Source organism: Mobula birostris, chromosome 7 (genome assembly GCF_030028105.1).
Source record: "Mobula birostris isolate sMobBir1 chromosome 7, sMobBir1.hap1, whole genome shotgun sequence".
NCBI lineage: Eukaryota > Metazoa > Chordata > Chondrichthyes > Myliobatiformes > Myliobatidae > Mobula > Mobula birostris.
The window spans coordinates 172,538,718-172,565,831 of NC_092376.1; the positions used below are offsets into that span (position 1 = coordinate 172,538,718).

The 27,114-nt window shown below is 49.8% G+C and overlaps 1 protein-coding gene across 1 annotated transcript in view; it reads right to left on the reverse strand.

Moving 5' to 3' along the window:
* The window catches only part of mat2b (methionine adenosyltransferase 2 non-catalytic beta subunit methionine), a 63,038-nt gene extending 38,223 nt beyond the window's left edge, over nt 1-24,815 (reverse strand). Inside the window, exon 1 of the mRNA XM_072264088.1 lies at nt 24,669-24,815. Within this exon, the coding sequence (XP_072120189.1) occupies nt 24,669-24,797 (129 nt within the window). The 5' untranslated portion in view covers nt 24,798-24,815. The remainder of the gene's footprint in view (nt 1-24,668) is intronic.
* Nucleotides 24,816-27,114: the final 2,299 nt, after the last annotated feature.

Here is a 27,114-nt window from a genome sequence, read left to right on the forward strand (position 1 = left end):
TTTTTGTATGATTTTTAATCTATTCAATATACATGTATCCGATTGATTGATTTGTTTATTATTTTTTTCTTCTACATTACGTATTGCAATGAATGAACTGCTGCTGCTAAGTTAACAAATTTCACGACATATTCGGGTGACAATAAACCTGATTCTGGTATAAAAGCAAGGACATAATGCTGAGCCTTTACAAGACATTAGTCAGACCACACTTGGAGTGTTGTCAACAGTTTTGGGCCCCACATCTTAGAAGGGATATGATGTCACTGGAGAGTCCAGAGGAGGTTCACGAGGATGATTCCATGAATGAAGGAACGTTCCAAGGAACATATGAGGAATGTCTGGCAGCTTTGGGCATGTACACATTGGAATTTAGAACAATACGTGAGGATCTCATTGAAACCTACCGAATGTTGAAAGGACAAGATAGTGTGGATATGGAGAGGATGTTTCCTATGGTGGGTGTATCCAGAACTCGAGACACTGCCTGAAAATTGAGGGGTGACCATTTAGAACAGAGACAAGGAGGAATTTTTTTAGCCAGAGTAGTGAATCTGTGGAATGTTCTACCACAGACTACAATGGAGGCCAAGTCTGTGGGTATAGCAAGAAATGATAGCAAACGGTACTCAAGATGTTGTACCTAAAAGCACGTAGTACAAGAAATAAAGTGAATGACCTTGTTGCACTATTACAGATTAGGGATCTTAAGGTAAAAGAACTCTTAGGAACCAGTGATCACAATATGATTGAGTTCAACTGGAAATTTGATAGGGAGAAAGTAAAGTCTGATGTAGCAGTATTTCAGTGGAGTAAGAGAAATTACAGTGGTATGAGAGAGGAGTTGGCCAAAGTAAATTGGAAGGAGCTGCTGGCAAAGATGTCAGCAGAGCAGCAATGGCGTACGTTTCTGGGAAAAATGAAGAAGGCAAGACATGTGTATTCCAAAAATGAAGAAAAATAGTACAATTGTGACTGATGAGGGAAGTCAAAGCTATTGTAAAAGCAAAAGAGAAGGCATGCAACAAAGTAAAAATTAGTGGGAAGATAGAGGATTAGGAAGTTTTATACACCTACAGGGAACAACTAAAAAAAAATCATTGGAAAGGAAAAGATGAAATATGAAAGCAAGCTAGCAAATAATATCGAAGTAGATAGTAAGTTTTTTCATGTTAAAAATAAAAGAGAAATGAGAGTGGATATAGGTCTGCTAGAAAATGAGGCAGGAGAAATAATAATAAGGGACGAGGAGATGGCTGATGAACTAAATTAGTATTTTGCATCAGTCTTCACTGTGGAAGACACTCGCAGTATGCCTAATGTTGTAGTGTGTGAAGGAAGAGACATGGGTGAAGTTACAAGAGAGAAGTGCTCAAATAGCTGAAAGACCAAGGTACATAAGTCACCCAGACCAGATGAACTGTACCTTAAAGTTCTGAAAGAGGCAGCGTTAGAGGTTGTGGTGGCATTAGAAATGATCTTTCAAAAAATCATTGGATTCTGGCATGGTGCCAAAGGACTGGAAAATTGCAAATGTCACTCCACTCTTTAAGAAAGGAGGAAGGCAGCAGAAAGGAAATTATAGATCAGTTAACCTGACCTCAGTGGTTGGGAAGATATTGGAGTTAATTGTCAATGATGAGGTGATGGAGTCAAGATAGTACAAAGTCAGCATGGTTTCCTTCAGGGAAAATACTGCCTGACAAACCTGTTGGAATTCTTTGAGGAGATTACAAGTAGGATAGATAGCGGTACCCAACCACCAGGACGCAAAGCATGTGCTACCGGGTCGCGGGGAAACACGGCACCTTCCCTCATTCCCCGTCATGGCCACGGTTGAGCTTGAACGCACGCGAGGTCATTATGCACGCGTCATCCATGTCAGCGCGGGAAGGAGATCAACCCCTCCAGCTTGCAAATGACGGCGAGCTGAAAAGTGTGTTTGACATAACATCTCTGCCAGCATTCCGGATCAAAGTCAAGGCTAAATATCCTGAGATAGCCACGAAAGCACTGAAAACGTTGCTTCCATTTCCAATATTTTTCTGCGAAGCGGAGTTTTCTGCAATGAATGCAACGGAAACTAAATTGCGGAATAGACTGGACATAAGGAATCCCCTTCGAGTATCGCTGTCTCCCATCACCCTTCGATAGGACCGTGTGGCTGCAGGAAACCAAGCCCAGGGCTCCCACTGATTCAGCAATATTGGTGTGTTGCAATGATTTTATATGATCATACGGGGAACATATGTGCTGTGTGTTTAATATCCAAATGTTACGTAAAATGTTATGATGCTATTCACTTACTTACATAACAATTACAGCACGGAAACAGGCGATCTCGGCCCCTCGAGTCCGTGCCGAACGCTACTCTCATCTAGTCCCACCGACCTGCACTCAGCCCATAACCCTCCATTCCTTTCCTGTCCATATACCTATTCAATTTTTCTTTAAATGATAATATCGAACCTGCCTCTACCACTTCTACTGGAAGTTCGTTCAACACTTACTTCAAGCTCCCTTGTCCTCCCCTGATAATTGACTTATCACTATATTCATGCGAGGAAAATATGCGCTGTGTGTTTAATATTAAATTCGTTAGATAAACCTTTTTACAAACGAAATTGAGTGTATTAGCCACTTATCACCTATATTCCGGTCGTGACTAATGCCACCCCCCACCCCACCGAACAGAATCGCCAAAAAGTATTTGCAGGAAAAAAAAATCAGCAGGTACACGCAGGGGCAGGGCACGCATGCGCACTGGTGCCCGCGCAAGGCTTCATGGTCATTGTAGTCTTTCTCTGGGTAAACACAACGTATTTGACTGCTACTCTTGTCCTTTGGCAACCCTACCCCACCCCCCCTCCTTCCCGGGTCGGCCGGTCCGCAAGAATATTGTCAATATTAAACCGGTCCACAGTGCAAAAAAGGTTGGGGACCCCTGGGATAGATAAAGGGGATGCTGTGGATGTTGTATATTTGGACTTTCAGAAGGCCTTTGACAAGGTGCCACACATGAGGCTGCTTACCAAGTTAAGAGCCCATGGTATTACAGGAAAGTTACTCACATGGTTAGAGCATTGGCTGATTGGTAGGAGGCAACAAGTGGGAATAAAAGGATCCTTTTCTGGTTGGCTGCCAGTAACTAGCTGCATTCAGCAGGAGTCGGTGTTGGGACCACTTCTTTTTAATCTGTATTTAAATGACTTAGATGATGAAATAGATGGTTTTGTTGCCAAGTTTCCAGATGACATGAAGATTGTTGGAGGGACAGGTAGTGTTGAGGAAACAGGTAGGATACAGAAGGAGTTGGACAGATTAGGAGAATGGGCAAGAAAGTGGCAAATGAAATACAATGTTGGAAAATGCACGGTCATGCACTTTAGTAGTAGAAATAAGTTTGTGGACTATTTTCTAAACGGGAAGAAAATCCAAAAATTTGAGATGCAGAGGGACTTGGGAGTCCTTGTGCAGAACACCCTGAAGGTTAACTTGCATGTTGAGTCGGTGGCGAGGAAGGCAAATGCCATGTTAGCATTCATTTCAAGAGGTCTAGAATACAAGAGCAAGGATGTGATGCTGAGGCTTTATAAGGCACTGGTGAGGCCTCACCTTGAGTATTGTGAACAGTTTTGGGCTCCTCATCTTAGAAAAGATGTGCTGGCATTGGAGAGGGTCCAGAGGGGGTTCACAAGGATAATTTCAGGATTGAAAGGGTTATCATACGAGGAACGTTTGATGGCTCTGGGTCTGTACTCGGTGGAATTCAAAAGGATGTGGGGGGGATCTCATTGAAACCTTTCAAATGTTGAAAGGCCTAGACAGAGTAGATGTGGAAAGGATGTTTCCCATGGTGGGAGAGTCTTGGACAAAAGGACACAGCCTCAGGATGGGGGGGGGGGGGGGCGCCCTTTCAAAACAGATGTGGAAAAATTTCCTTAGCCAAAGAGTGGTGAATTTGTGGAATTGTTGCCACATGCAGCTGTGGAGGCCAGGTCATTGGGTGTATTTAAGGCAGAGATTGATAGGTTCTTGATTGAACATGGCATCAAAGGTTATGAGGAGAAGGCTGGGAACTGGAGTTGAGGAGGAGAAGAAAAAAGGATCTGCCATGATTGAATGGTGGAGCAGACGCGATGGGCCAGATGGCCGGATTCTGCTATGTCTTATGCTCTTATGGTATATTTAAGGCAGAAGTTGATGGGTTCCTGATCAACTAGGGCATCAAAGGATATGGTGAAAAGGCAGGTGTATGGGGTTGAGTGAGATCCAGGATCAGCCATGTTTGAACGGCTGGGCAAACACGATGGGCTGAATGGCCTAAATCTGCTCCTATGTCTTATGGTCTCAAGTGTGATTTAACCAGGATTTTATAGAACTGCAACATTACCTTGCAGCTCTTCAACTCAACCCCCCCCCCCGACTAATAAAAGCCAACACTTTATACACATTCTTAACCACCCTTTCAACAACTTTGAGGGATCTATGGACTTGAACCCTATGGTCCCCCCCCTTCCTCCACACAGCTAGGAACACTGTCATTAGCCCTCTGCTCTGCCTTTAAGTTCGACCTTGCAAAGTGAGTCACTTCACACTTTTCTGTTTGAACTCCATCTGCCACTTTTCATGTCTCATTGCAGTGGAATCCAAGAGTATAATAGCTTCCCTGACAACCCAAATATCTCGACTGCAGTGTGAAGGAGCAGGGGATGAATGCAGCATCAACTCTCTGCAACAGCACCACATTCACAGCTGCTGTGGGTGCTCTGTGGGACACTGCCAGAACCCAGCAGCCAACAAAAGCTCGCCTTGATCGAACTACATGGGTTCCAGTTGCACAGCCTGCTTGGTCATGAGGGTTGTGTGTCAGGGTGCAAGATTGCGGTTCAATTCCCACCCATTTCTAAGGAGTTTGTACGATCTCCTTGTGATGGTGTGGGTTTCCTCCAAGTGCTCTCTCTGATTTCCCAGTTAAAAACAAGGACAGTAAGGGTGGGGAGAGCCAGCCTCAGATAACTCAGGAAATAAAGGAAGGTATCAAACTAAAAGCTCGTGTATACAAAGTCGCCAAGAGTAGTGGGAAACTGGAAGATTGGGAAAACTTTAAAAAGCAACCAAGTACCACAAAAAGAGCAATAAAGAAAGGGAAGCTAAATTATGAAAATAAACTAGCACAAAATATAAAAATGGATAGTGAAAGTTTTTATAATTATATAAAATCTCTTTGTGATTTTTATAAATGACCTGGATGAGGAAGTGGAGGGATAGGTTAGTAAATGTGCTGATGACACAAAGGTTGGGGGTGTTATGGATAGTGTGGAGGGCTGTCAGAGGTTACAACAGGACATTGATAGGATGCAAAACTGGGCTGAGAAGTGGCAGATGAAGTTCATCCTAGATAAGTGTGAGGTGGTTCATTTTGGTCAGTCAAATATGATGACAGAATATAGTATTAATGGTAAGAATTTGGCAGTGTGGAGGATCAGAGTCTATAGGACACTCAAAGCTGCTATGCAGGTTGACTCTGTGGTTAAGAAGGCATACAGTGCATTGGCCTTCATCAATCGTGAGATTGAGTTTACACTCACAACACGCTGGAGGAACAAAGCAGGTCGGGCACCATCAGTGGAAACGTCGACTCATCGTTTCCACTGATGCTGCCCGACCTGCTGAGTTCCTCCAGCGTGTTGTGAGTGTTGCTCTGATCCCAGCATCTGCAGATTATTTTGTGGGATTGAGTTTAGGAGCCAGGAGGTAATGTTGCAGCTATACAGGACCCTGGTCAGACCCCACTTGGAGCACTGTGCTCAATTTTGGTTGCCTCAGTACAGGAAGGATGTGGAAACCACATAAAGGGTGCAGAGGAGATTTACAAAGATGTTGCCTGGATTGGGGAGCATGCCTTATGAGAATAAGTTGAGTGAACTCGGTCTTTTCTCCTTGGTGCGATGGAGGATGAGAGGTGACCTGATAGAGGTGTACAAGATAATGAGAGGCATTGATTGTGTGGATAGTCAGAGGCTTTTCCCCAGGGCTGAAATGGCTAGCACGAGAGGGCATAGTTTTAAGTTGCTTGGAAGTGGGTACAGAGGAGATGTCAGGGGTAAATTTTTTTACGCAGAGAGTGGTGAGTGCATGGAATTGGCTGCCAGCAGCGATGGTGGAGGCGGAAACGATAGGGTCTTTTTAGAGACTCCTGGATGGCTACATGGAGAAAAATAGAGGACTATGGGTAAAGTCTAGGTAGTTCTAAGGTAGGGACATGTTCGGCACAGCTTTGTGGGCCGAAGGGCCTGTATTGTGCTGTAGGTTTTCTATGTTTCTAAAGCGGAAAAAGGTGGCTAAAGTGAACATAGGCCTTTGGAGGACAAGAAAGGGAAATTGATATTAGGGAATGAGGAAATGGCCGAGGCTTTGAATGACTATATTTTGTTGGTCTTCACGGTAGAGGACACAAAGAGAGATGTTACGGATGCGATGGGAAATGAGGACGTCAATACAATACTTATCATTAAAGAGGGAGTGGTGTGCAAACTTGTGGGCCTGAAGATAGACAAGTTCCCTGGTCCTAATGGAATGCATCCCAGGGTACTGAAAGAAATGGCAGAAGTTATAGTAGAGGTGTTGGTGGTGATTTACCAAAATTCTCTGGACTCTGGTCAGGTCCCAGTAGATTGAAAGAGGGCAAATGTCACACCACTGCTCAAAAAAGAATGCAGGCAAAAGGCAGGTAACTACAGGCCAGTTAGTTTAACATCTGTAGTTGGGGAGATGCTTAAAGCTATCATTAAAGAAGAAATAGTGAGGTATCTGTAAAGAAATGGATCCATCAGGCAGACACAACATGGATTCAGCAAAGGCAGGTCCTGTTTGACAAACTTACTGGAGTCCTTTGAAGATGTAATAAGTGCAGTGGATAGAGGGGAACAGATAGACATTATTTACTTGTATTTCTATAAGGCATTTGATAAGGTACCACATAAAAAGAGTTGGGGATGACAGATTAGCAGGAATAGAGGATTGGTTAAGTAACAGAAAGCAGAGAGTTGGGATACAGGGGTGTTACTCTGGTTGGCAATCAGGGTGCGTGGTGTGCCGCAGGGGTCAGTGCTGGGCCCACAACTATTCACGATATACATTAACGATCTGGAAGAGGGGACCGAGTGTAGTGTATCTAAGTTTACTGATGATACTAAATTAAGTGGAAAAACAAATTGTGCAGAAGATATGGAGAGTCTGCAAAGAGATATAAATAGGTTAAGTGAGTGGGCAAGGAGTCTAGCAGATGGAGTACAACGTTGCTAAATGCAAGGTCATCCACTTTGGAAGGGAAAATGAAAGACCAGATTATCAGTTAAATGGTAAAAAATTGCAGCATGCTGCTATGCAGAGGGACTTGGGAGTGCTTGTGCATGAATCACAAAAAGTTGGTTTGCAGGTGCACCGGGCTATCAAGGCAAATGCAATGTTGGCCTTCATTGCTAGAGAGACTGAATTTTAGAACAGAATGTTATGCTGCAACTGTACAGGGTACTGGTGAGGCTGCACCTGCAGTACTGCGTGCAGTTCTGGTCTCCTTACTTGAGGAAGGATATACTAGCTTTGGAGGTAGTGCAGAGGAGGTTCATCAGGTTGATTCTAGAGATGAAGGGGGTAGATTATGAGGAGAGATTGAGTCGCCTAGGACTGTACTCGCTGGAATTCAGAAGAATGAGAGGAGATCTGCTGGAAATAAATAAAATTATGCAAGTGCTAGATAAAATAGAGGCAAGAAAGTTACTTCCACTGGTAGGTGAGAGTTGAACTAGGGGACATAGCCTCAAGATTCAAGGAAGTAGATTTAGGATGGAGATAAGGAGGAACTGCTTTTCCCAGAGAGTGGTGAATCTGTGGAATTCTTTGCCCAATGAAGCAGTGGAGGCTACATCAGTAAATCTATTTAAGATAAGTCTGGATAGATTTTTGCATAGCAGGGAAATAAAGGGTTATGGGGAAAAGGCAGGTAGGCCCAAAACATTGACTGTACTGTTTTCCGTGTGGGTGTGTGGACGGATGTCTCTCTCTCTCTCCCCCCCTCTCGAATTTCCATCTTCTGCAGATTCTCTCTTGTTCACCAACTCAAAACCTATTTATTTAACCTTGCTTTTAACAAATATCTTTTTATCTTTAATTTCACATTTGCACTTCATCTCATTGTAAAGCATTTTGAACTACATCTTCTGGATGAAAAGTGCTCTGCAAATAATTTATTATATACCAAAGACGTACAGGTTCTTAAGTTGTGGACGTTAGAGCGATTTTTGGTTTAGCACATTTATAGTTAGCAAATGACTTCAGCCACCAATCTGCAAATCTGAATATAAATTGGAGATTTAATTTAAAATGCATCTCTGAACAATTGGTTCCTCACAGTTGTGAATCACGGACCAGACAATGCTGATTAAAATTCATTTATAAGTCTGTGGTGTGAGTGTGAATCAGGAGATGTAAAGTTTGTGTGTGGTTTCAAAGAAAGCATTGTGGATACATTTTAAATATGGAATTGTCCTTTGATGTTTAGCACACGAACTATGGAGCCCACAATGAGCCAGCCAGACCTTTCCCCAAAAGCATCTCCATATGATGCCTGCTGTATCTTGTTTTGCTGAGTAAAGAAGGTGCTCCATATCTACCAGTGCCTTTCTCTGGCGACTTCATTCACGCAACAGCGGACATGCTACATTGGTGCCAGAAACGTGGTGACACTTGCGGGCTGCCCCCAGACCCCGATTTCATTTGGCATAAAATGATGGGTTTCACTGCACGGAATAGATAAAGTTAATCATTATCATGGCTGAGAGTAAGCTGGTTAGCACCTGTCCAATACAGAGACGACTCCTCCAACGTACTTCATTGGCAGAGAGGCTGTGAGATAGTGAAAGATACCCCGGAGGACAGATTTGGGGAGCACCTGGCCTTCGACAGCAGTGAGTGAGGACACACTGACCTCCCAGCAGTGTTATCTGAGGTGTAGGACAGGAGAGTGGGGAGTGGCTAGAATACACTGCCGGGGTATGGCAGAAGCAGACAAACTATGGGTGTTAAGGTTGCTGGACTAGATTTAAGATTAGTTTTGTTTGTCACAAGTATATCGAAACACACAGTACAGTGAAATGCATCGTTTACACCAACGATCAAAACAGTCTGAGAATGTGGTGGGTGTAACCCATGAGATTCGCCATGCTTCCAGCACCAACATAGCATGCCAACAATCTACTAAGCCTAACCTATACATCTTTAGAAACTAGAGTACCCAGAGAAAACCCATGAGGATGTATAAACTCCTTACAGACAGTGGCAGGAATTGCTGGCACTGTACAGCATTACACTGGCTGCCGCCCAGACAGGGACTGGAGGGGTACGGATTATACTCAGGCAAAAGGTTCAAGGTCAACATGGCATAACCAAAGGGCCAGTTCCCGGGCTGTTCTGAGTAATCACGGTGTGTCCGGACAGACGGAATCCACACCGTGATTCCGGGAACAGCCATCCATGACCAGAAGGGCGCAGCTGAAGATCCAGATGACTCTTCCACCGGCAGGCAGTAGAAGCCTTTATCATCACTATCAGCTGTCTCCTTTCTCATCAGGATCACCGTCAGCTCTGAGGTCACTGGAACATCTCTTCTTCTCAGCTGCAGACAATGAGCTTGCGGCTACTGACTGAGCTACTCATCACATCAGCAGTGATGCCGTCTACTCCCAAGGCTGTTTCAGTTCTACGCTCGAGAAGCTCTATTCGTATGCCCACTCAGGAGTAGGGAATCAAAAGCACTAAGTTACAGTGGAGTACAACTTCGAAGTGTTTCTTACAACTTCACAAGTCTCTGACTTCAACCTCTTCCTGAAACTCAAATGACCACATACCACCAGAACCTCAGGGAGGGGAAACTCCCCTGTTCTTCCTATCAGGTCCTTCAAAAATGACAGAACAAATCCCAGAATTCGCCATCCTCTAGCAGCCGTTGTTGAAATGCCGGTACACAGACCCCAGCCGTGCAGGCAGTGCATTGAGCTCTGCCCACACCAGATGGTGGTCTAAGCACACAATCGGCCACGTGGAGGCAGCCAACACCCAGGAGACGTGTGCCCTGGCGATGTACAGTTGATAAATCCGCAAGCCTCCAACCCCTCTATACCTCCATGAGAAAGCACAGGAGTCAGGGTGAATGCTCCACCAGACTTCAACCGAGTCAAAGGACCCGACCAGCTCCCGTAACTTCCTAAGCGAAGTCTGACTACTCTGGGGACCAGAGGGATCCCTCTCTCAGGGTACAATTGAAGTCACCTTCGAGGATGACTCACTTGTTACGGTCAGTGGTACCCAGCAAAGCAGACACCTCTCTGAACAGGTGCACCTGCATCAGGCTGGGCTCAGGGGCGTAGACATTGACAAAATGCATTGACACACCATCCTGCCTCATGGCGAGGTAAAACAGGCAGTTCCTGAAATTGCATTCCCACTGGAAATCGAGCTGAGGTGATTTATGTGGAACCTCACACCACCTCCCCCACCCCCCTGCCATTCCAGGAGCCTGGGGATTCATCTCCTGAAACAGAGAGGGATTCTTGTGAGAAACTCATCATACATCTCCTACCCCTGGAGGACAGAGAGATGATGGAATCTACACAGTGCCCCCACAACTGCCACCATTGATTAAGCAGTGCTACAATTAGCGTCATGATCTTTTTTATTGAGACCCCTCACCAGAGCCCTAGGACAAAGGAATAGAGCTTCCTTTCGAGCCCTCCAACATCTTCGCCCACATCCCTTCTCTAGGGACTCCAGGAGTCTATTAAACTGGTGCCTCTCCTTGTGCATCACTTCCACACCCTTCTCCTTCTTTTCAAGGATGGTGTGAATGAATCCAACAAACCCTTGCAGGTCAGTGGCCAGCTGGGCCTCAAACGGTTTCCTCCCGTAGTCCTTCACAAACTGCCCAATCTCCTCCACAGACCAGCTAAAATCCAGTATCTTGGCTTCGAAGGAGTCTTCTCTTCCCCCTTAAAACATTCCACACCTTTGTCACCCTCCAAGCAGGCAGCGCCTCCACCTAACATGCCCACCCCACTCCCTAGGGCTAGGGAATAAGGCACCCCTATAAGCCCTCCACTGTCTTCACCCAAGGGACTCCAGGAATCTTGAATAGGAAGTAGGTAAGCAGGTAAGTTTATTTCTTATTTCTTTATTTTTATTCAGCTGCAGCTCGAGCACCTTCAGTCTGATAAGGAAAGTGAAGCAATGAAAGAAAGGAGCAACAGGAAGGTAGTCACCCCATGGTTGCAGGAGACAGATAAAAGAGGGAAGGTAAAAAGTCAGATAGTGGAGAGCAGCCCTGTGGCCGTCCCCCTCAACATTAAGTACTCCAGAAGCAACAGCGGCCGTGCCTCTGGCACTGAGTCTGGCCCTGTGGCTCCGAAGTGGAGTGAACTGAAGAAGGTGGCAGCAATAATAGGGACTCTATAGTTGGGGGACAGACAGGCGATTCATGGACGCAAAAAAGAAACACAGATGGTAGTTTGCCTCCCAGGTGCCAGGGTCCACGATGTTTCTGAATGCTTCCACATCCTATAACGGGAGGGTGAGCAGCCAGAAGTCGTGGCACTATTTGGTACCAACAACATAGGTAGAAAAAGGGAAGAGATCCTGAAGACGGTATACAGGGATTTAGGAAGGAAGCTGAGAAGCAGGACCTCAAGGTAGTAATCTCGGGATTGCTGCCTGTGCCATGTGACAGTGAGGATAGGAATAGAGTGAGACGGCAGATAAATGCGTGGCTGAAGAATTGGAGCAGGGGACAGGGATTCAGGTTTCTGAATAATTGGGACCTCTTCTGGGGCAAGTGTGACCTGTACAAAAGGGACAGGTTGCACTTGAATCCAATGGGGACCAATATCCTTGTGGGTAGGTTTACTAGAGCGGTTGGGAGTGATTTAATCTAATATGACGGGGCAATGGGAACCAGTACGATAGAGCTGAGGATGAGCCAGCAGGTTTACAAGTAGATGATGAATGTAACATGTATGTAAGGAAGGACAAGCCAATGATTGCGTACAAATGCAGACAGAACAAAAAGTTAAATTGTACCATAGAGGAAAAATTCAAAAGGACGTAGAATACAGGACTGAAGGTACTGTATTTAAATGCGCTTCACATTCAAAATAAGATGGATGAACTCACGGCACAATTAGAGATTGGTCAGTAAGATGTTGTGGGCATCACTGAGATGTGGCTGAAGGAAGCTTAATATCAAAGGACACACTTAAAAGTTGCTAGTGAATGCAGGAGGCCAGGCAGCCTCTCTAGGAAGAGATACAGTCGAAGTTTCGGGCCGAGACCCTTCATCAGGACTAACTGAAAGAAGAGCTAGTAAGAGATTTGAAAGTGGCAGGGGGAGGGGAAGATCCGAAATGATAAGAGAAGACAGGAGGAGGAGGGATGGCGCCAAGAGCTGGAAAGTTGATTGGCAAAAGGGATATGAGAGGATCATGGGACGGGAGGCCCAGGGAGAAAGAAAGAGGGAGGGGGGAATCCCAGAGGATGGACAAGGAGTATCATGAGAGGGACAGAGGGAGAAAAAGAGAGGAAAAAAAAATATATATAATAACAATAAATAAATAACGGATGGGGTACGAAGGGGAGGTGGGGCATTAACGGAGGTTAGAGAAGTCAATGTTTATGCCATCACCCATTTGAGATGTCCTGGAACCGAAAGCCTCATCCTGGGAGCAGATGCGGCGGAGACAGAGGAACTGGGAATAGGGAATGGCATTTTTGCATGTGGCAGGGTGGGAAGAGGTATAGTCAAGGTAGTTATGAGAGTCAAATGTCCACTTTCTTTAAGGATCGTGGTTTCCCTTCTGCCGTCATCAATGATGCCCTCACCAACATCTCCTCCATTTCCTGCACTTTGGCCCTCACCCCAGCCTCCCGCCACCACAACAGGGACAGAGTTCCTCTTGTCCTCACCTACCACCCCAACAGCCTCCGGATCCAGCACATTATCCTCAGCAATTTCCGCCACCTTCAACAGGACCCCACCACTAAGCACATCTTTCCCTCTCCACCCCTCTCCGCTTTCCGCGGGGATCAGTCCCTCCGCGACTCCCTGATCCACACGTCCCTGCCCACGGATCTCCCACCCAGCACTTATCCCTGTAAGCGTAAGTGCTACACCTGTCCCTACACCTCCTCTCTTACCACCATTCAGGGCCCCAAACAGTCCTTCCAGGTGAGGCAACACTTCACTTGTGAGTCTGTTGTGGTCATCTATTGCATCCGGTGCTCCCAGTGCGGCCTCCTCTACATCGGTGAAACCTGACGCAGATTGGGGGACCGTTTCGTTGAGCACCTCTGCTCTGACCGCCACAACAGACAGGATCTCCCGGTTGCCACCCACTTCAACTCTGCTTCACATTCCCATTCAGATATGTCCATATATGGCCTCCTCTACTGCCATGATGAGGCTAAACTCAGGCTGGAGGAGCAACACTTCATATACCGTCTAGGTAGTCTCCAGCCCTTTGGTATGAACATTGAATTCTCCAACTTCCGGTAATTCCCTCCCCCTCCCTTCCCCTATCCCTATGTCACTCTGCCCCCCTTCCCCCAGCTGCCTATCACCTCCCTCATGGTTCCACCTCCTTCTACTACCCATTGTGTTTTACCCTATTCCTTCTTCACCTTTCCTGCCTCCCCTCCCCCACCCCTTTATCTTTCCCCTTACTGGTTTTTCACCTGGAACCTACCAGCCTTCTCCTTCCCACCCTGCCCCCACCTTCTTTATAGGGCCTCTGCCCCTTCCCCTACAGTTCTGACGAAGGGCTCCAGCCCGAAACGTTGACTGATCATTTCCACGGGTGCTGCCTGACCTGCTGCGTTCCTCCAGCATGCTGTGAATGTTGCTTTGACCCCAGCATCTGCAGAGTATTTTGTGTGTAGAAGATTGTAAATCTAGTCAGCTCTATCTTGGGCACTAGTCTACAAAGTACCCAGGACATCTTTAGGGAGCAGTGTCTCAAAAAGGCAGCGTCCAATATTAAGGACCTCCAGCACCCAGGGCATGCCCTTTTCTCACTGTTACCATCAGGTAGGAGATACAGAAGCCTGAAGGCTTCTCAGCGATTCAGGAACAGCTTCTTCCTCTCTGCCATCACAGATTCCTAAATGGACATTGAAGCTTTGGACACTACCCCAATTTGTTTAATATACAATATTTCTGTTTTTGCACATTTAAAAAAAATCTATTCAATACACGTAATTGATTTACTTGTTTATTATTGTTTTATTTTATTTTATTTTTTTCTCTCTCTGCTAAATTATGTATTGCATTGAACTGCTGCTGCTAAGTTAACAAATTTCACGTCCCATGCTGGTGCTAATAAACCTGATTCTGATGAGAGAGGAGCCACACAAAGCTACAAGAAGAAAAAAATTCCATAGCATTACAGGGAAGATACTGGCATGGATAGAGGAATGGCTGAAGGGAAGGAGGCAGTGAGTGGGAATAAAGTGGAGCTTTTCTGGTTGACTGCCAGTGGCTCATGGTGTTCCTCAGGGTATCACATTTGTCAACTATTTAGATAACGGAATTGATGGCTTTGTGGCAAAGTTTGCAGACGATACAAAGATAGTTGGAAGGGTAGATGGTGCTGAGGAAGCAATGCGATTGCATCAGGACTTAGACAAAATGGAAGAATCGGCGAAGAAGTGGCAGATGGAATACAGTGTTGGGAAATGTAAGATAATGCACTTTGGTAAAGGAACAATAGCGCGGAGAATGATCTAAACTGGAAGATGGTTCAAACATCAGAGGTGCAGAGGGACTTAGAAGTCCATGTGCAAAACTCCCAGAAGATTAATTTACAGGTTGAGGCTGTGGTAAAGAAGGCAAGTGCAATGTTGGCATTCATTTCAAGGGGAATAGAATATAAAAACAGGGAGATAATGCTGAGGCTTTATAAAACACTAGTCAGGCTCTACTTGGAGTATTGTGAACAGTTTTGGGCCCCATATCTCAGAAAGGATGTTTTGTCATTGGAGAGTCCAGAGGAGGTTCACGAGGATGATTCTGGGAATGAAGGGGTTAACACATGAGGAGCATTTGGCAGTTTTGAGCCCGTACTCACTGGAATTTAGATGAGTGCTTTGGGATCTCATTGAAACCTATCAAGCGTTGAAAGGGCTAGAAAGGGTGGATATGGTGAGGATGTTTCCTACTGAGGTGGTATCCAGAGGAAACAGCCTCAAACTTGAGGTCCGATCCTTTGAGAACAGAGGTAAGAAGGAAATTTTTTTTTTTTTTAATCCACAGAGTAGTGAATCTGTGGAATACTCTGCCACAGACTGCTGTGGAAGCCAAGACCGTGGGTATATTTAAAGCGAAAAATGATAGCTCCCCAATTGGTCAGAGCATCAAAGGTTATGGTAAGAAGGCAGGTGTATGGGGTTGAGTGGGATCTGGGACCAGCCATGATGGAATGGCAGAGCAAACTCGATGGGCTAAATGGCCTAATTCTGCTCTTACGTCTGTTGGTGCAGCTGGAACTGCTCCACTTCCACGAGCCCCCTCGACACCTGAAGTGTCAGGATGGAATCCAGTCCCCCTCACAGCTAGAGCTCTGTCACCCCTCCCCACCCCTACCAGCGCAGGAACACCGTCTGGTCGAGATTAAACTCCACACCCCCAACAACTCCCTGTAAAACCACGGCTGCTCCCTCGAAGCAGCATGGCTGATGCTGTCCATTGGAAGCTGCGTGCCCTCCAGTAGGCAATGTCCCCAACAGAGAAAGCTGATACCCCCAAGTGCCATCTCGGAGGGTGGTCACAGTACAGGGTCCTGAGGTGTAGAGCCACCAGCTGGGTGCACACACACACACCAATCAATGACTGCCCTCCACAATCAGTAGTCTCAAGACCACAGCACGGGCCCAATGCCATCGATTGCCCCAGAAGTCCACAAGCCTCTTCTGGGTCATGTAGACAAAGGCAGTGGGGGGGGGGGGGGGGGCAGAATAAAGTACCCAGCCAGTACCATATCATGAAGGCTACCAGCTGATTTAATACCAATGTTTGAAAGGAGGCCACACCATCACCCCAGCCAGGGAGAGATTTTTGTCTCCAAGTTCCGCCAGTTTGCTGGACAGGCCTCCTCTGGCTGTTAGGTAGACCCCAGGTAGAGGATGTGCGTGCTGCTCCATGCAACATGTCTCAGCCCCTCCGACAGGGACCCTTCCACCTGCCACTGGCCCAAGAGGCCTGCACATTTTTCCCAGTTAACCCTTGCAGAGGAAGCAGCTGAGAAGATCTTCTGGCAGTCTTTCATCATCTAGAGGTCAAAAGGGCCGGTAACCGGGAGGAGGACGTCATCGGTATAAGTCGAAGGGATGACCTCAATGTCTGGTTCATGTAGAACCAAACCCGTTAACCTCTTACAGAGAAGGCACAGAAAAGACTCCACGCAAACAGAGTACAACTGCCCTGATGGGGCACCTCTGACGCATCCCCCTCCCAAAGCACGAGGGTGCTGTCAAGGACTCATTAGCCTCTCTGCAGCCGTGTACAACAGTTGGACGTGGGCCAAAAAATGCGGCCTGAGCCCAAACACTCGCAGAGTCCCAAAAAGGTACTCGTGGTTACTCAATCAAAAGCCTTCTCTTGGTCAAGGGAGAAAGTGACTGACAGACCAGCCTTCTGGCACAAGTAAATCAGATCCTGGACAAGCTGGATATTGTCCTGGATCGACCATTCTGGGACCGTGCAGGACTGATCAAGGTGGACTACTACTTGGGCCAGCACGGAGCCCAGACAATCGGCCATTGTCCGGGCAAAGATCTTGTACTACGCACTGAGGGAGATACTGGGTGCCAATTCCTCAGGCAATAGAGATCTCCCTTCTGTGGCAACAGGGCTACAACTGCCCTGCACCAAGCGAGTGGCATCCTACCTGGCACCATGCTTTCCCCCAATACCCTTGAATAATCAACCCCGAGGACATCCAGAAGGCCCAGAGAAATTCAACGGTCAACCATCCAGTCCCCGGGACTTGCCTCTCTACAGCTGGCTGAGGGCACTGGTCAGCTCTACCAAAGACAACAGTGCATCAATCCGCTCAGTACCACTTGGTCAATCTACGAACATATTCCTGCCAGGACAGTTAGATGTGAGCCTTGCCCACATCCCACCAGAGCCTCAGGGAGGGGAAACTCCTGTTCTTCCTGCCAGGTCTCCAGAACTGACGGAACGAATCCTGGAACTGGCCAACCTCCAGCAGCCGGTTGTTGAAGTGCCAGTACGCGGACCCTACCCATGCAGAAAGCGCCTTCAGCTCCGCACACACCAGGTGGTGGTCCGAACAGGAAACTGGCCGCATGGAGGCAGGCAACGCCCAGGAGACATGCACCCAGAGATGATGTACAGATGATTGATCTGTGAGCCTCCACCTCCCAGGATGACGTATTCATTATGATCTGTGGCCTCCAGCAATGCGGGTACCTCTCTGAACAGGCACACCTGCAGCTGGCCGGGCTCAGGGGTGTACACACCGACACAATGCATCGGCACACCATCCTGGCACACGGCAAGGTGAAGCAGGCAGCCTGCAATGAGTTCCTGAACCTTCACTATTTCAGGCTGGCAATAAGGGGCCACCCTGCTGGAAGTGGAGTTGAAGTGACTCATGTGGAACCCCCGCCATTCCCTGAGCCAGTCTGTTTCATCTCCTGGAACAATGCAGGTTTCCTGCAAGAAGTTCACCACATATCTCCCGTCCCAGAGGACAGAGATGAAGGAATCTGTGGAACGTCTTCAACTGCCACACTGAACTTCATGATGTATCTTACTGAACCAGAGCCTTAGAAAGGAGTAGAGCTCTCCTTCCAGCCATCTCCCATCTTCACTCTACAACCCTTCTCAGAGACTCCAGGAGTCTCTTAAACTGGCGCCTCTCCTTACGGGTCACTTCAATTCCCCTCCCCTTCTGTTGGAGAATAGTGCAGAGAGACTGAACAATCCCTTACAGATCTGACTAGCGATCAGTTTCCTCCTCCACAAACATCCGGATCTCCTGCACAGGGACAGCCCGTGACTTGGTCCGTCTTCTCAGCTTCAAGTCACCCCTCCCCCGTTCCCTCACTGTGTCCCAGGCTCTCCTCACTAGCCATCGCACCCGACGTGACCACCTCACTTCTCACTGCAGCCCGAACAGAAGACCCCACAATGGCCACTGTCCCATCCCCAGGACCAGTGACAGAGGGAGGCCCCACCACCCCTGGGTCCAGAATTATGCCCAGAGCCAGGATACAAGCTGGGCTATGCCCATCCCCACATCCTTGTCACCCTCCCCAGAATCAGCACGAGCAGAGTCCCCTCCCACCTCACCCCTCAGGACATCCTCTCTCTGATTGGCTGCACAGAATGGCGATCCAAGGTTGCTCTGTTCACCTCATGGACCAGACACTACTTCGCAGAGTATCTAGCCTCAATTAAGGCAATCTGGGAAATTAATCCCACTGGTGACCCCCCGCCCCCACCCACAAGCAATGCCCTTTGCTGCTCGTTCTGAGTGTGCTGTCTCAGCTGAAGGCGTCTGCCTCCCCACACAGCCCCTCTCACCAGCCCAGAGGATGCATGTTCTGGGGATGCCCCCCCCAGCATAGGGCAATCCTCCAGCTGTGAGGGGAATACAGCCTTTACCAGGGGTAAATCTTCCTCCAGTGCACCCTGGTCTTCAGGATACCTACGCTGAGGCACACCGACCTCCATTTCAGAGGCACCACTTCCCTCCCCTCCTCCGACAACCAGGCTCTTCCTGAATCTCAACAGCCACAGGACCACTCTGAGCTTGGTTCAACACCTCCTGCCCACTTCTTCTCTCAGGGAAGAAGCCTTCAGGTGCTTCTCCTTTTTCACCTTCCCACCCGTCACCTGAACCCACGCTTAGCGTCAGTCCCTGACTGGGATATTACACAGTCTACACCCAGAGGAGCACAGTTCAGAGAGGAGGCGGGATGGAGTGGATAGGCAGGGGAAGTCCGCGAGGTGTTAAAACCTCAGCGCTCCTATGTGGCTACAAACAATGAAGAGCCAGTCCGTTCTTCTGTCAGCTGCTCCAAAGTCCTCTTCAGCAGCCCCCCTGGGGCTAAGCACTCCGAAGAGGAGGAGTTTTCTGTTACAAACGGAATAAATCCATCCCTGCTCCCCGCAGAGTTAGACTCGAAACTTTGGCAATCTGCCACCCACACCCACTGCTCAGCGCTGAATAGGCACAGCCCAAAAAACTTCATCAAACAGAAACTTTCCAGGCAAAGAAAATGTTTCAGTCCAGTCCACTGCTGAGAGGATACTCCACACTCCCAAAGTCTCCTGATGGCCCCAAGAATTCTTCTTTGTGATTTTGCCACAAATTTTCAACTTTAGGAGAGAGTTCCTAAAGGTTTGAGCCTCTCTCTCAGTACCATCCCTCCCACACCATGACACTCCCACAGCACCATCCCTCTCAGTGTGACCGTCCCTCAGTACCAATATTTCTTTTAAAAACCAAACTACATTTACTTACATATACACAAGATAAAAACATTCAGTATTTACAAGACAGTAAGCACACTCTGATTAAAATATTGTCACTACCATCTATAAAACAGTCAATAACACTGAGGAAGTACTACTCATGAATGTATCCTTGGAAAAGCGGCAGGCAGTCAGCCCGGGCAGCGCCCTCCACCTTCGCCCCCTAGACCCGTGAATGACCATCTTGGCCAGGCCCAGGACCAAGCCCACCAGGAGATCGTCCTCACACCCCACCCCCTTACAAACTGGGTGCCCGTATATGAGGAGCGCTGGACTCAAGTGCAGCCAGAACCTCAGCAGCAGCTCTCTGAGAAACTCAAAGCGGCTGCAACCTCTCACCTTCCGTGTACGTGTGGTACACCAACTCTGCCCACCCACAGACTGGGCAGGTGGATGAGGTGAAGTAAACCTGCTCAAGAACCTATTGTATAGTATTGCCTGATTCAACACCTTCCAACCCAGGTCCCCCCACAGAGAGACCTCCCCTCAGAACCGCCCCTCCCACAGTGTGACCCTCCCTCGGTACCTCCCCTCCCAGTGTGACCCTCCCTCGGTACCGCCCCTCCCACATTGTGACCCTCCCTCGGTACCGCCACTCCCATGGTGTGACCCCTCCCTCGGTACCGCCCCTCCACAGTGTGACCCTCCCTCGGTACCGCTCCTCCCACATTGTGACCCTCCCTTGGTACCGCCCCTCCCACAGTGTGACCCTCCTTCAGTACCACCCCTCCCACAGTGACCCTCCTTCAGTACCACCCCTCCCACCGTGTGACTCTCCCACAGTACCACCCCTCCCACAGTGTGACCCTCCCTCAGTACCACCCCTCCCTCAGTGTGACCCTCCCTCAGTACCACCCCTCCCACAGTAACCCTCCCTCAGTACCATCCCTCCCACAGTGACCCTCCCTCAGTACCACCCCGCCCACAGTGAGACTTTCCCTCAGTACCACCCCCCCACAGTGTGACCCTCCCTCAATACCACCCCTCCCAGTGTGACCCCCTCAGTACCACCCCTCCCTCAGTGTGACCCTCCCTCAGTACCACGCCTCCCACAGTGTGACCCCCTCAGTACCACCCCTCCCTCAGTGTGACCCTCCCTCAGTACCACCCCTCCCAGTGTGACTCTCCCTCAGTACCGCCCCTCTCAGTGTGACCCTCCCTCAGTACCACCCCTCCCACAGTGTGACCCTCCCTCAGTACCACCCCTCCCACAGTGACCCTCCCTCAGTACCACCCCTCCCTCAGTGTGACCCTCTCTCAGTACCACCCCTCCCACAGTGTGACCCATCCTCAGTACCACCCCTCCCACAGTGACCCTCCCTCAGTACCACCCCTCCCACAGTGAGACTTTCCCTCAGTATCACCCCCCTACAGTGTGACCCTCCCTCAGTACCACCCCTCCCTCAGTACCGCCCCAGTACCACCCCTCCCACAGTGTGACCCACCCTCAGTACCGCCCCTCCCACAGTGTGACCCTCCCTCAGTACCGCCCCTCCCACAGTGTGACCCTCCCTCAGTACCACCCCTCCCACAGTGTGACCCTCCCTCAGTACCACCCCCTCCCACAGTGTGACCCATCCTCAGTACCACCCCTCCCTCAGTGTGACCCTCCCTCAGTACCACCCCTCCCACAGTGTGACCCATCCTCAGTACCACCCCTCCCACCGTGTGATCCTCCCTCAGTGTGATCCTCCCTTAGTACCACCCCCCCACAGTGTGACCCTCCCTCAGTACCACCCCCCCACAGTGTGACCCTCCCTCAGTGTGATCCTCCCTCAGTACCACCCCTCCCACAGTGTGACCCTCTCTCAGTACCACCCATCCCTCAGTGTGACCCTCCCTCAGTACCACCCCTCCCACAGTGTGACCCTCCCTCAGTACCACCCCCCCACAGTGTGACCCTCCCTCAGTACCACCCCCCCACAGTGTGACCCTCCCTCAGTGTGATCCTCCCTCAGTACCACCCCTCCCACAGTGTGACCCTCTCTCAGTACCACCCATCCCTCAGTGTGACCCTCCCTCAGTACCACCCCTCCCACAGTGTGACCCTCCCTCAGTACCACCCCCCCACAGTGTGACCCTCCCTCAGTGTGATCCTCCCTCAGTACCACCCCTCCCACAGTGTGACCCTCCCTCAGTACCACCCCTCCCACAGTGTGACCCTCCCTCAGTACCACCCCTCCCTCAGTACCACCCCCCCACAGTGTGACCCTCCCTCAGTACCACCCCTCCTCAGTGTGATCCTCCCTCAGTACCACCCCTCCCTCAGTACCACCCCTCCCACAGTGTGACTCTCCCTCAGTACCGCCCCTCCCACAGTGTGACTCTCCCTCAGTACCGCCCCACCCACAGTGTGACCCCCTCAGTACCGCCCCTCCCACAGTGTGACCCACCCTCAGTACCGCCCCAGTACCACCCCTCCCACAGTGTGACCCACCCTCAGTACCACGCCTCCCAGTGTGACTCTCCCTCAGTACCACCCCCCCACAGTGTGACCCTCCCTCAGTACCACCCCTCCCACAGTGTGACCCTCCCTCAGTACCACCCCTCCCTCAGTACCACCCCCCCACAGTGTGACCCTCCCTCAGTACCACCCCTCCTCAGTGTGATCCTCCCTCAGTACCACCCCTCCCACAGTGTGACTCTCCCTCAGTACCACCCCTCCCACAGTGTGACTCTCCCTCAGTACCACCCCTCCCACAGTGTGACCCCCTCAGTACCGCCCCTCCCACAGTGTGACCCACCCTCAGTACCGCCCCAGTACCAGCCCTCCCACAGTGTGACCCACCCTCAGTACCGCCCCTCCTACAGTGTGACTCTCCCTCAGTACCGCCCCTCCCACAGTGTGACCCTCCCTCAGTACCGCCCCTCCCACAGTGTGACCCTCCCGCAGAACCGCCCCTCCCACAGTGTGACCCTCCCTCAGTACCACTCCCTCCCAGTGTGACCCATTCTCAGTACCACCCCTCCCACAGTGTGACCCCCTCAGTACCGCCCCTCCCACAGTGTGACCCACCCTCAGTACCGCCCCAGTACCAGCCCTCCCACAGTGTGACCCACCCTCAGTACCGCCCCTCCTACAGTGTGACTCTCCCTCAGTACCGCCCCTCCCACAGTGTGACCCTCCCTCAGTACCGCCCCTCCCACAGTGTGACCCTCCCTCAGAACCGCCCCTCCCACAGTGTGACCCTCCCTCAGTACCACCCCTCCCACAGTGTGACCCTCCCTCAGTACCACCCCCCCACAGTGTGACCCTCTCTCAGTACCACCCCTCCCACAGTGTGACTCTCCCTCAGTACCACCCCTCCCACAGTGTGACCCTCCCTCAGTACCACCCCTCCCACAGTGTGACCCTCCCTCAGTACCACTCCCTCCCAGTGTGACCCATTCTCAGTACCACCCCTCCCACCGTGTGATCCTCCCTCAGTGTGATCCTCCCTCAGTACCACCCCCCCACAGTGTGACCCATCCTCAGTACCACCCCCCCCAGTGTGACCCTCTCTCAGTACCACCCCTCCCACAGTGTGACTCTCCCTCAGTACCACCCCCCCAGTGTGACCCTCCCTCAGTGTGATCCTCCCTCAGTACCACCCCCCCACAGTGTGACCCATCCTCAGTACCACCCCCCCCAGTGTGACCCTCTCTCAGTACCACCCCTCCCACAGTGTGACTCTCCCTCAGTACCACCCCCCCAGTGTGACCCTCCCTCAGTGTGACCCTCTCTCAGTACCACCCATCCCTCAGTGTGACCCTCCCTCAGTACCACCCCTCCCACAGTGTGACCCTCCCTCAGTACCACCCCTCCCACAGTGTGACCCTCCCTCAGTACCACCCCTCCACAGTGTGACCCTCCCTCAGCACCACCCCCCCACAGTGTGACCCTCCCTCAGTACCACCCCTCCCTCAGTGTGACCCTCCCTCAGTACCACCCCTCCCTCAGTGTGACCCTCCCTCAGTACCACGCCTCCCACAGTGTGACTCTCCCTCAGTACCACCCCCCACAGTACCACCCCCCAACAGTGTGACCCTCCCTCAGTACCACCCCTCCCTCAGTGTGATCCTCCCTCAGTACCACCCCTCCCACAGTGTGACCCTCCCTCAGTACCACCCCTCCCATAGTGTGACCCTCCCTCAGTACCACCCCTCCCTCAGTGTGATCCTCCCTCAGTACCACCCCTCCCAGTGTGACCCTCCCTCAGTACCACCCCCCCAGTGTGACCCTCCCTCAGTACCACCCCTCCCACAGTGTGACACTCCCTTAGTACTACCCCTCCCACAGTGTGACCCTCCCTCAGTACCACCCCTCCCACAGTGTGACCCTCCCTCAGTACCACCCCTCCCAGTGTGACCCTCCCTCAGTACCACCCCTCCCACAGTGTGACCCTCCCTCAGTACCACCCCTCCCAGTGTGACCCTCCCTCAGTACCACCCCTCCTCAGTGTGACCCTCCCTCAGTACCACCCCTCCTCAGTGTGACCCTCTCTCAGTACCACCCCTCCCGCAGTGTGACTCTCCCTCAGTACCACCCCTCCCAGTGTGACCCTCCCTCAGTACCACCCCTCCCATAGTGTGACCCTCCCTCAGTACCACCCCTCCCATAGTGTGACTCTCCCTCAGTACCACCCCTCCCACAGTGTGACCCTCCCTCAGTACCACCCCTCCCACAGTGTGACTCTCCCTCAGTACCACCCCTCCCTCAGTGTGACCCTCCCTCAGTACCACCCCTCCCATAGTATGACTCTCCCTCAGTACCACCCCTCCCACAGTGTGACCCTCCCTCAGTACCACCCCTCCCACAGTGTGACCCTCCCTCAGTACCACCCCTCCCACAGTGTGACTCTCCCTCAGTACCACCCCTCCCATAGTGTGACCCTCCCTCAGTACCACCCCTCCCACAGTGTGACTCTCCCTCAGTACCACCCCTCTCGGAGAGGGAACTTTCCTCTGGGCCCAGTTGCGAGGCGGAGCCGTTTCTGACGCGACTGCGGGGATTGCACCGGACTGAAGCTGCAGTAATGGGGCTAGTAACCGGTGTCCCGGGGTCCTGAGGGCCGCTTACCTCCAGCAGCTGCACACAACCCGGACTGAAGTGGATAGTTAACTCCTTCTCCTTGCCTACCATGGCCGAGCCCACTGTTCCACCCCGCCCCTTCCGTCCTAAATGACGTCTCAGCGGCCTATAGGACATAGGCGCACGTCCATCCGCCTGGCCGTGCGGCAGTTCTCTGACTGACGTCAGCTCTCACCAATCAACCACAACCACGGACAGTTGCGCATTCCTAATTGGACAACGGGCGCCATTATTCTCACCTTGGCGAAAGGACGCCCGAATCACATCATCGGATAACTGAAGATCCCGCCTTCAAATGCGTCACCCCTCTGGATACAGTATTTAGCTGGCTGGAGTTCGGCCTCTGATAATGACTGACATGGCCACCCACCAATCAGTTTCATGCTCTTCCTTTCTCAGCGTTGAATGGATTTGGGGCTAACAAATCAATATGTAATATCAGCTGGCTGTTATGATAATTTATCTTTAAAATCCCACAGAGGCTCTGTGTGTAGAGTCACGGAGGGGGACAACTGCCAGCTGACTGGTGAACAAACTCCGGTGCATGTGTCGTGGAGAATAAAGTGACTGGCTGCCTCACATCCTGGTGTGTATGAGAGCACCAGGCTGCTTGAACGGAACTCCCTTACCCAGTCCTTTACCCCACCATTGAGTACATCTTCAGGGAGCGATGTCGCAGGAAAGTAGCAACCACCATAAGGACCCCCCACCACCCACGCCATGCTCTCGTAAAGAGGGACACCATCAGGTTCAGGAAGTTACTACCTGTCAGCCAGCAAGCTTCTTAACCAGAGCTCTCACTCCATCACTACAACATATAGACTCACTTTCTAGGACACTTCGTCTCCTGTTCTTGATATTTATTGCTGTTTTGTCTTTCTGTACTTGCACTTTGCAGTCTTTTGCACATAGGTTATTGCTCCATTGTCTATTGTCCATCTTGGTACAGGCAATCTTTAATTGATTTATTGTGTTTCTTTGTATTTATTGTGAATGCCCACAAGAAAATTAATCTCAGGTTGACATATATGTACTTTGATAATACATTTACTTTGAACTTTGGAACCAAATGAAGGGCAGATGATGGAGAGAATTTCCTTTAACCTCACTCTTCAGCACTTCTAAATAGCCCGTATCGCCCATCCTCTCTACAGACATCCTGGATACACTGCTGGAGAGGGTGCTGGAGGACGGGCCACGCATAGCATTTGAAAAAGGAATTTTGGAACAATTTAGCAATGATTCAGAAACTGCTTCTTTCCATCCACCATCAATCCACAAAGACCCTCTCGTTATTTGTTTTATTTATGTTTAAGGGCAATGTTATGATGGTAATGAAAGATTTTAACAAGGAGGTTGGGAAAAGGATATCCAGCGAGTTTGTTGAATGTCTACAAGATGGCATTTTAGAGCACTTTGTCAGAGTCCTCCTGAAGGGTCTCTGCCTGAAAACATCGACTATACTTTTTTTTTCCCCCATAGATGTTGCCCGGCCTGCTGCGTTCCTCCAGCATTTTGTGAGAGTTGCTTGGATTTCCAGCATCTACAGATTTTCTCTTGTTTGAAATATAAAAGCAAGTTAGCAAATGATATCAAAGAGGATAGTAAAAGATTTTTCAAATATGTAAAAAAAAAGAGGAGAATGGATATAGAACCACTAGAAAATGAGGCCAGAGAAATAATAACCGGGGACAATGAGATGGCAGATGAACTAAATGAGTATTTTGTATCAGTCTTTTGTATCACTGTGCCAGATATTGAAGGGTGTGAGGGAAGACAAGTGAGTGCAGTTACCATTATAAGGGAGAAGGTCAGTATCAGGTTTATTATAACCAGCATGTGTTGTGAAATCATAAAGCTGAAAGACTTTCAGCTGGACCAGAAAAACTGCACCCTAGGTAGAGATTGTTGCTCTTTCAGAAATCATTGGACTCTGGCATGGTGCCAAAGGACTGAAAAATTGCAAATGTCACTCCACTCTTTGAGAGGAGGAAGGCAGCAGAAAGGAAATTATAGACCAGTTAGCCTGACCTCAGTGGTTGGGAAGATGTTGGAGTCAATTGTTAAGGATGAGGTTCTCCGTACAGCAGCTGCTTAGGCAATCGGCTGTCTGGCAAATGAAATATAACGTTGGAAAATGCATGGTTATGCACTTTGGTAGGAGAAATAAATGTGCAGACTATTCTCTAAATGGGGAGAAAATCCAAAAATCTGAGACACAAATGGACTTGGGAATCCTTGTGCCGAACACTCAAGGTTGATTCGCTGGTTGTGTCAGTGGTGAGGAAAGCAAATGCAATGTTAGCATTCATTTCAAAAGGACTAGATTATTAAAAACAAGGATGAAATGCTGAGGCTTTATAAAGTGTTGTGAGATTTGTAACCAGCTCGGGCACCTTATCTAAACAAAAATGTGCTGGCATTCCAGAGGAGG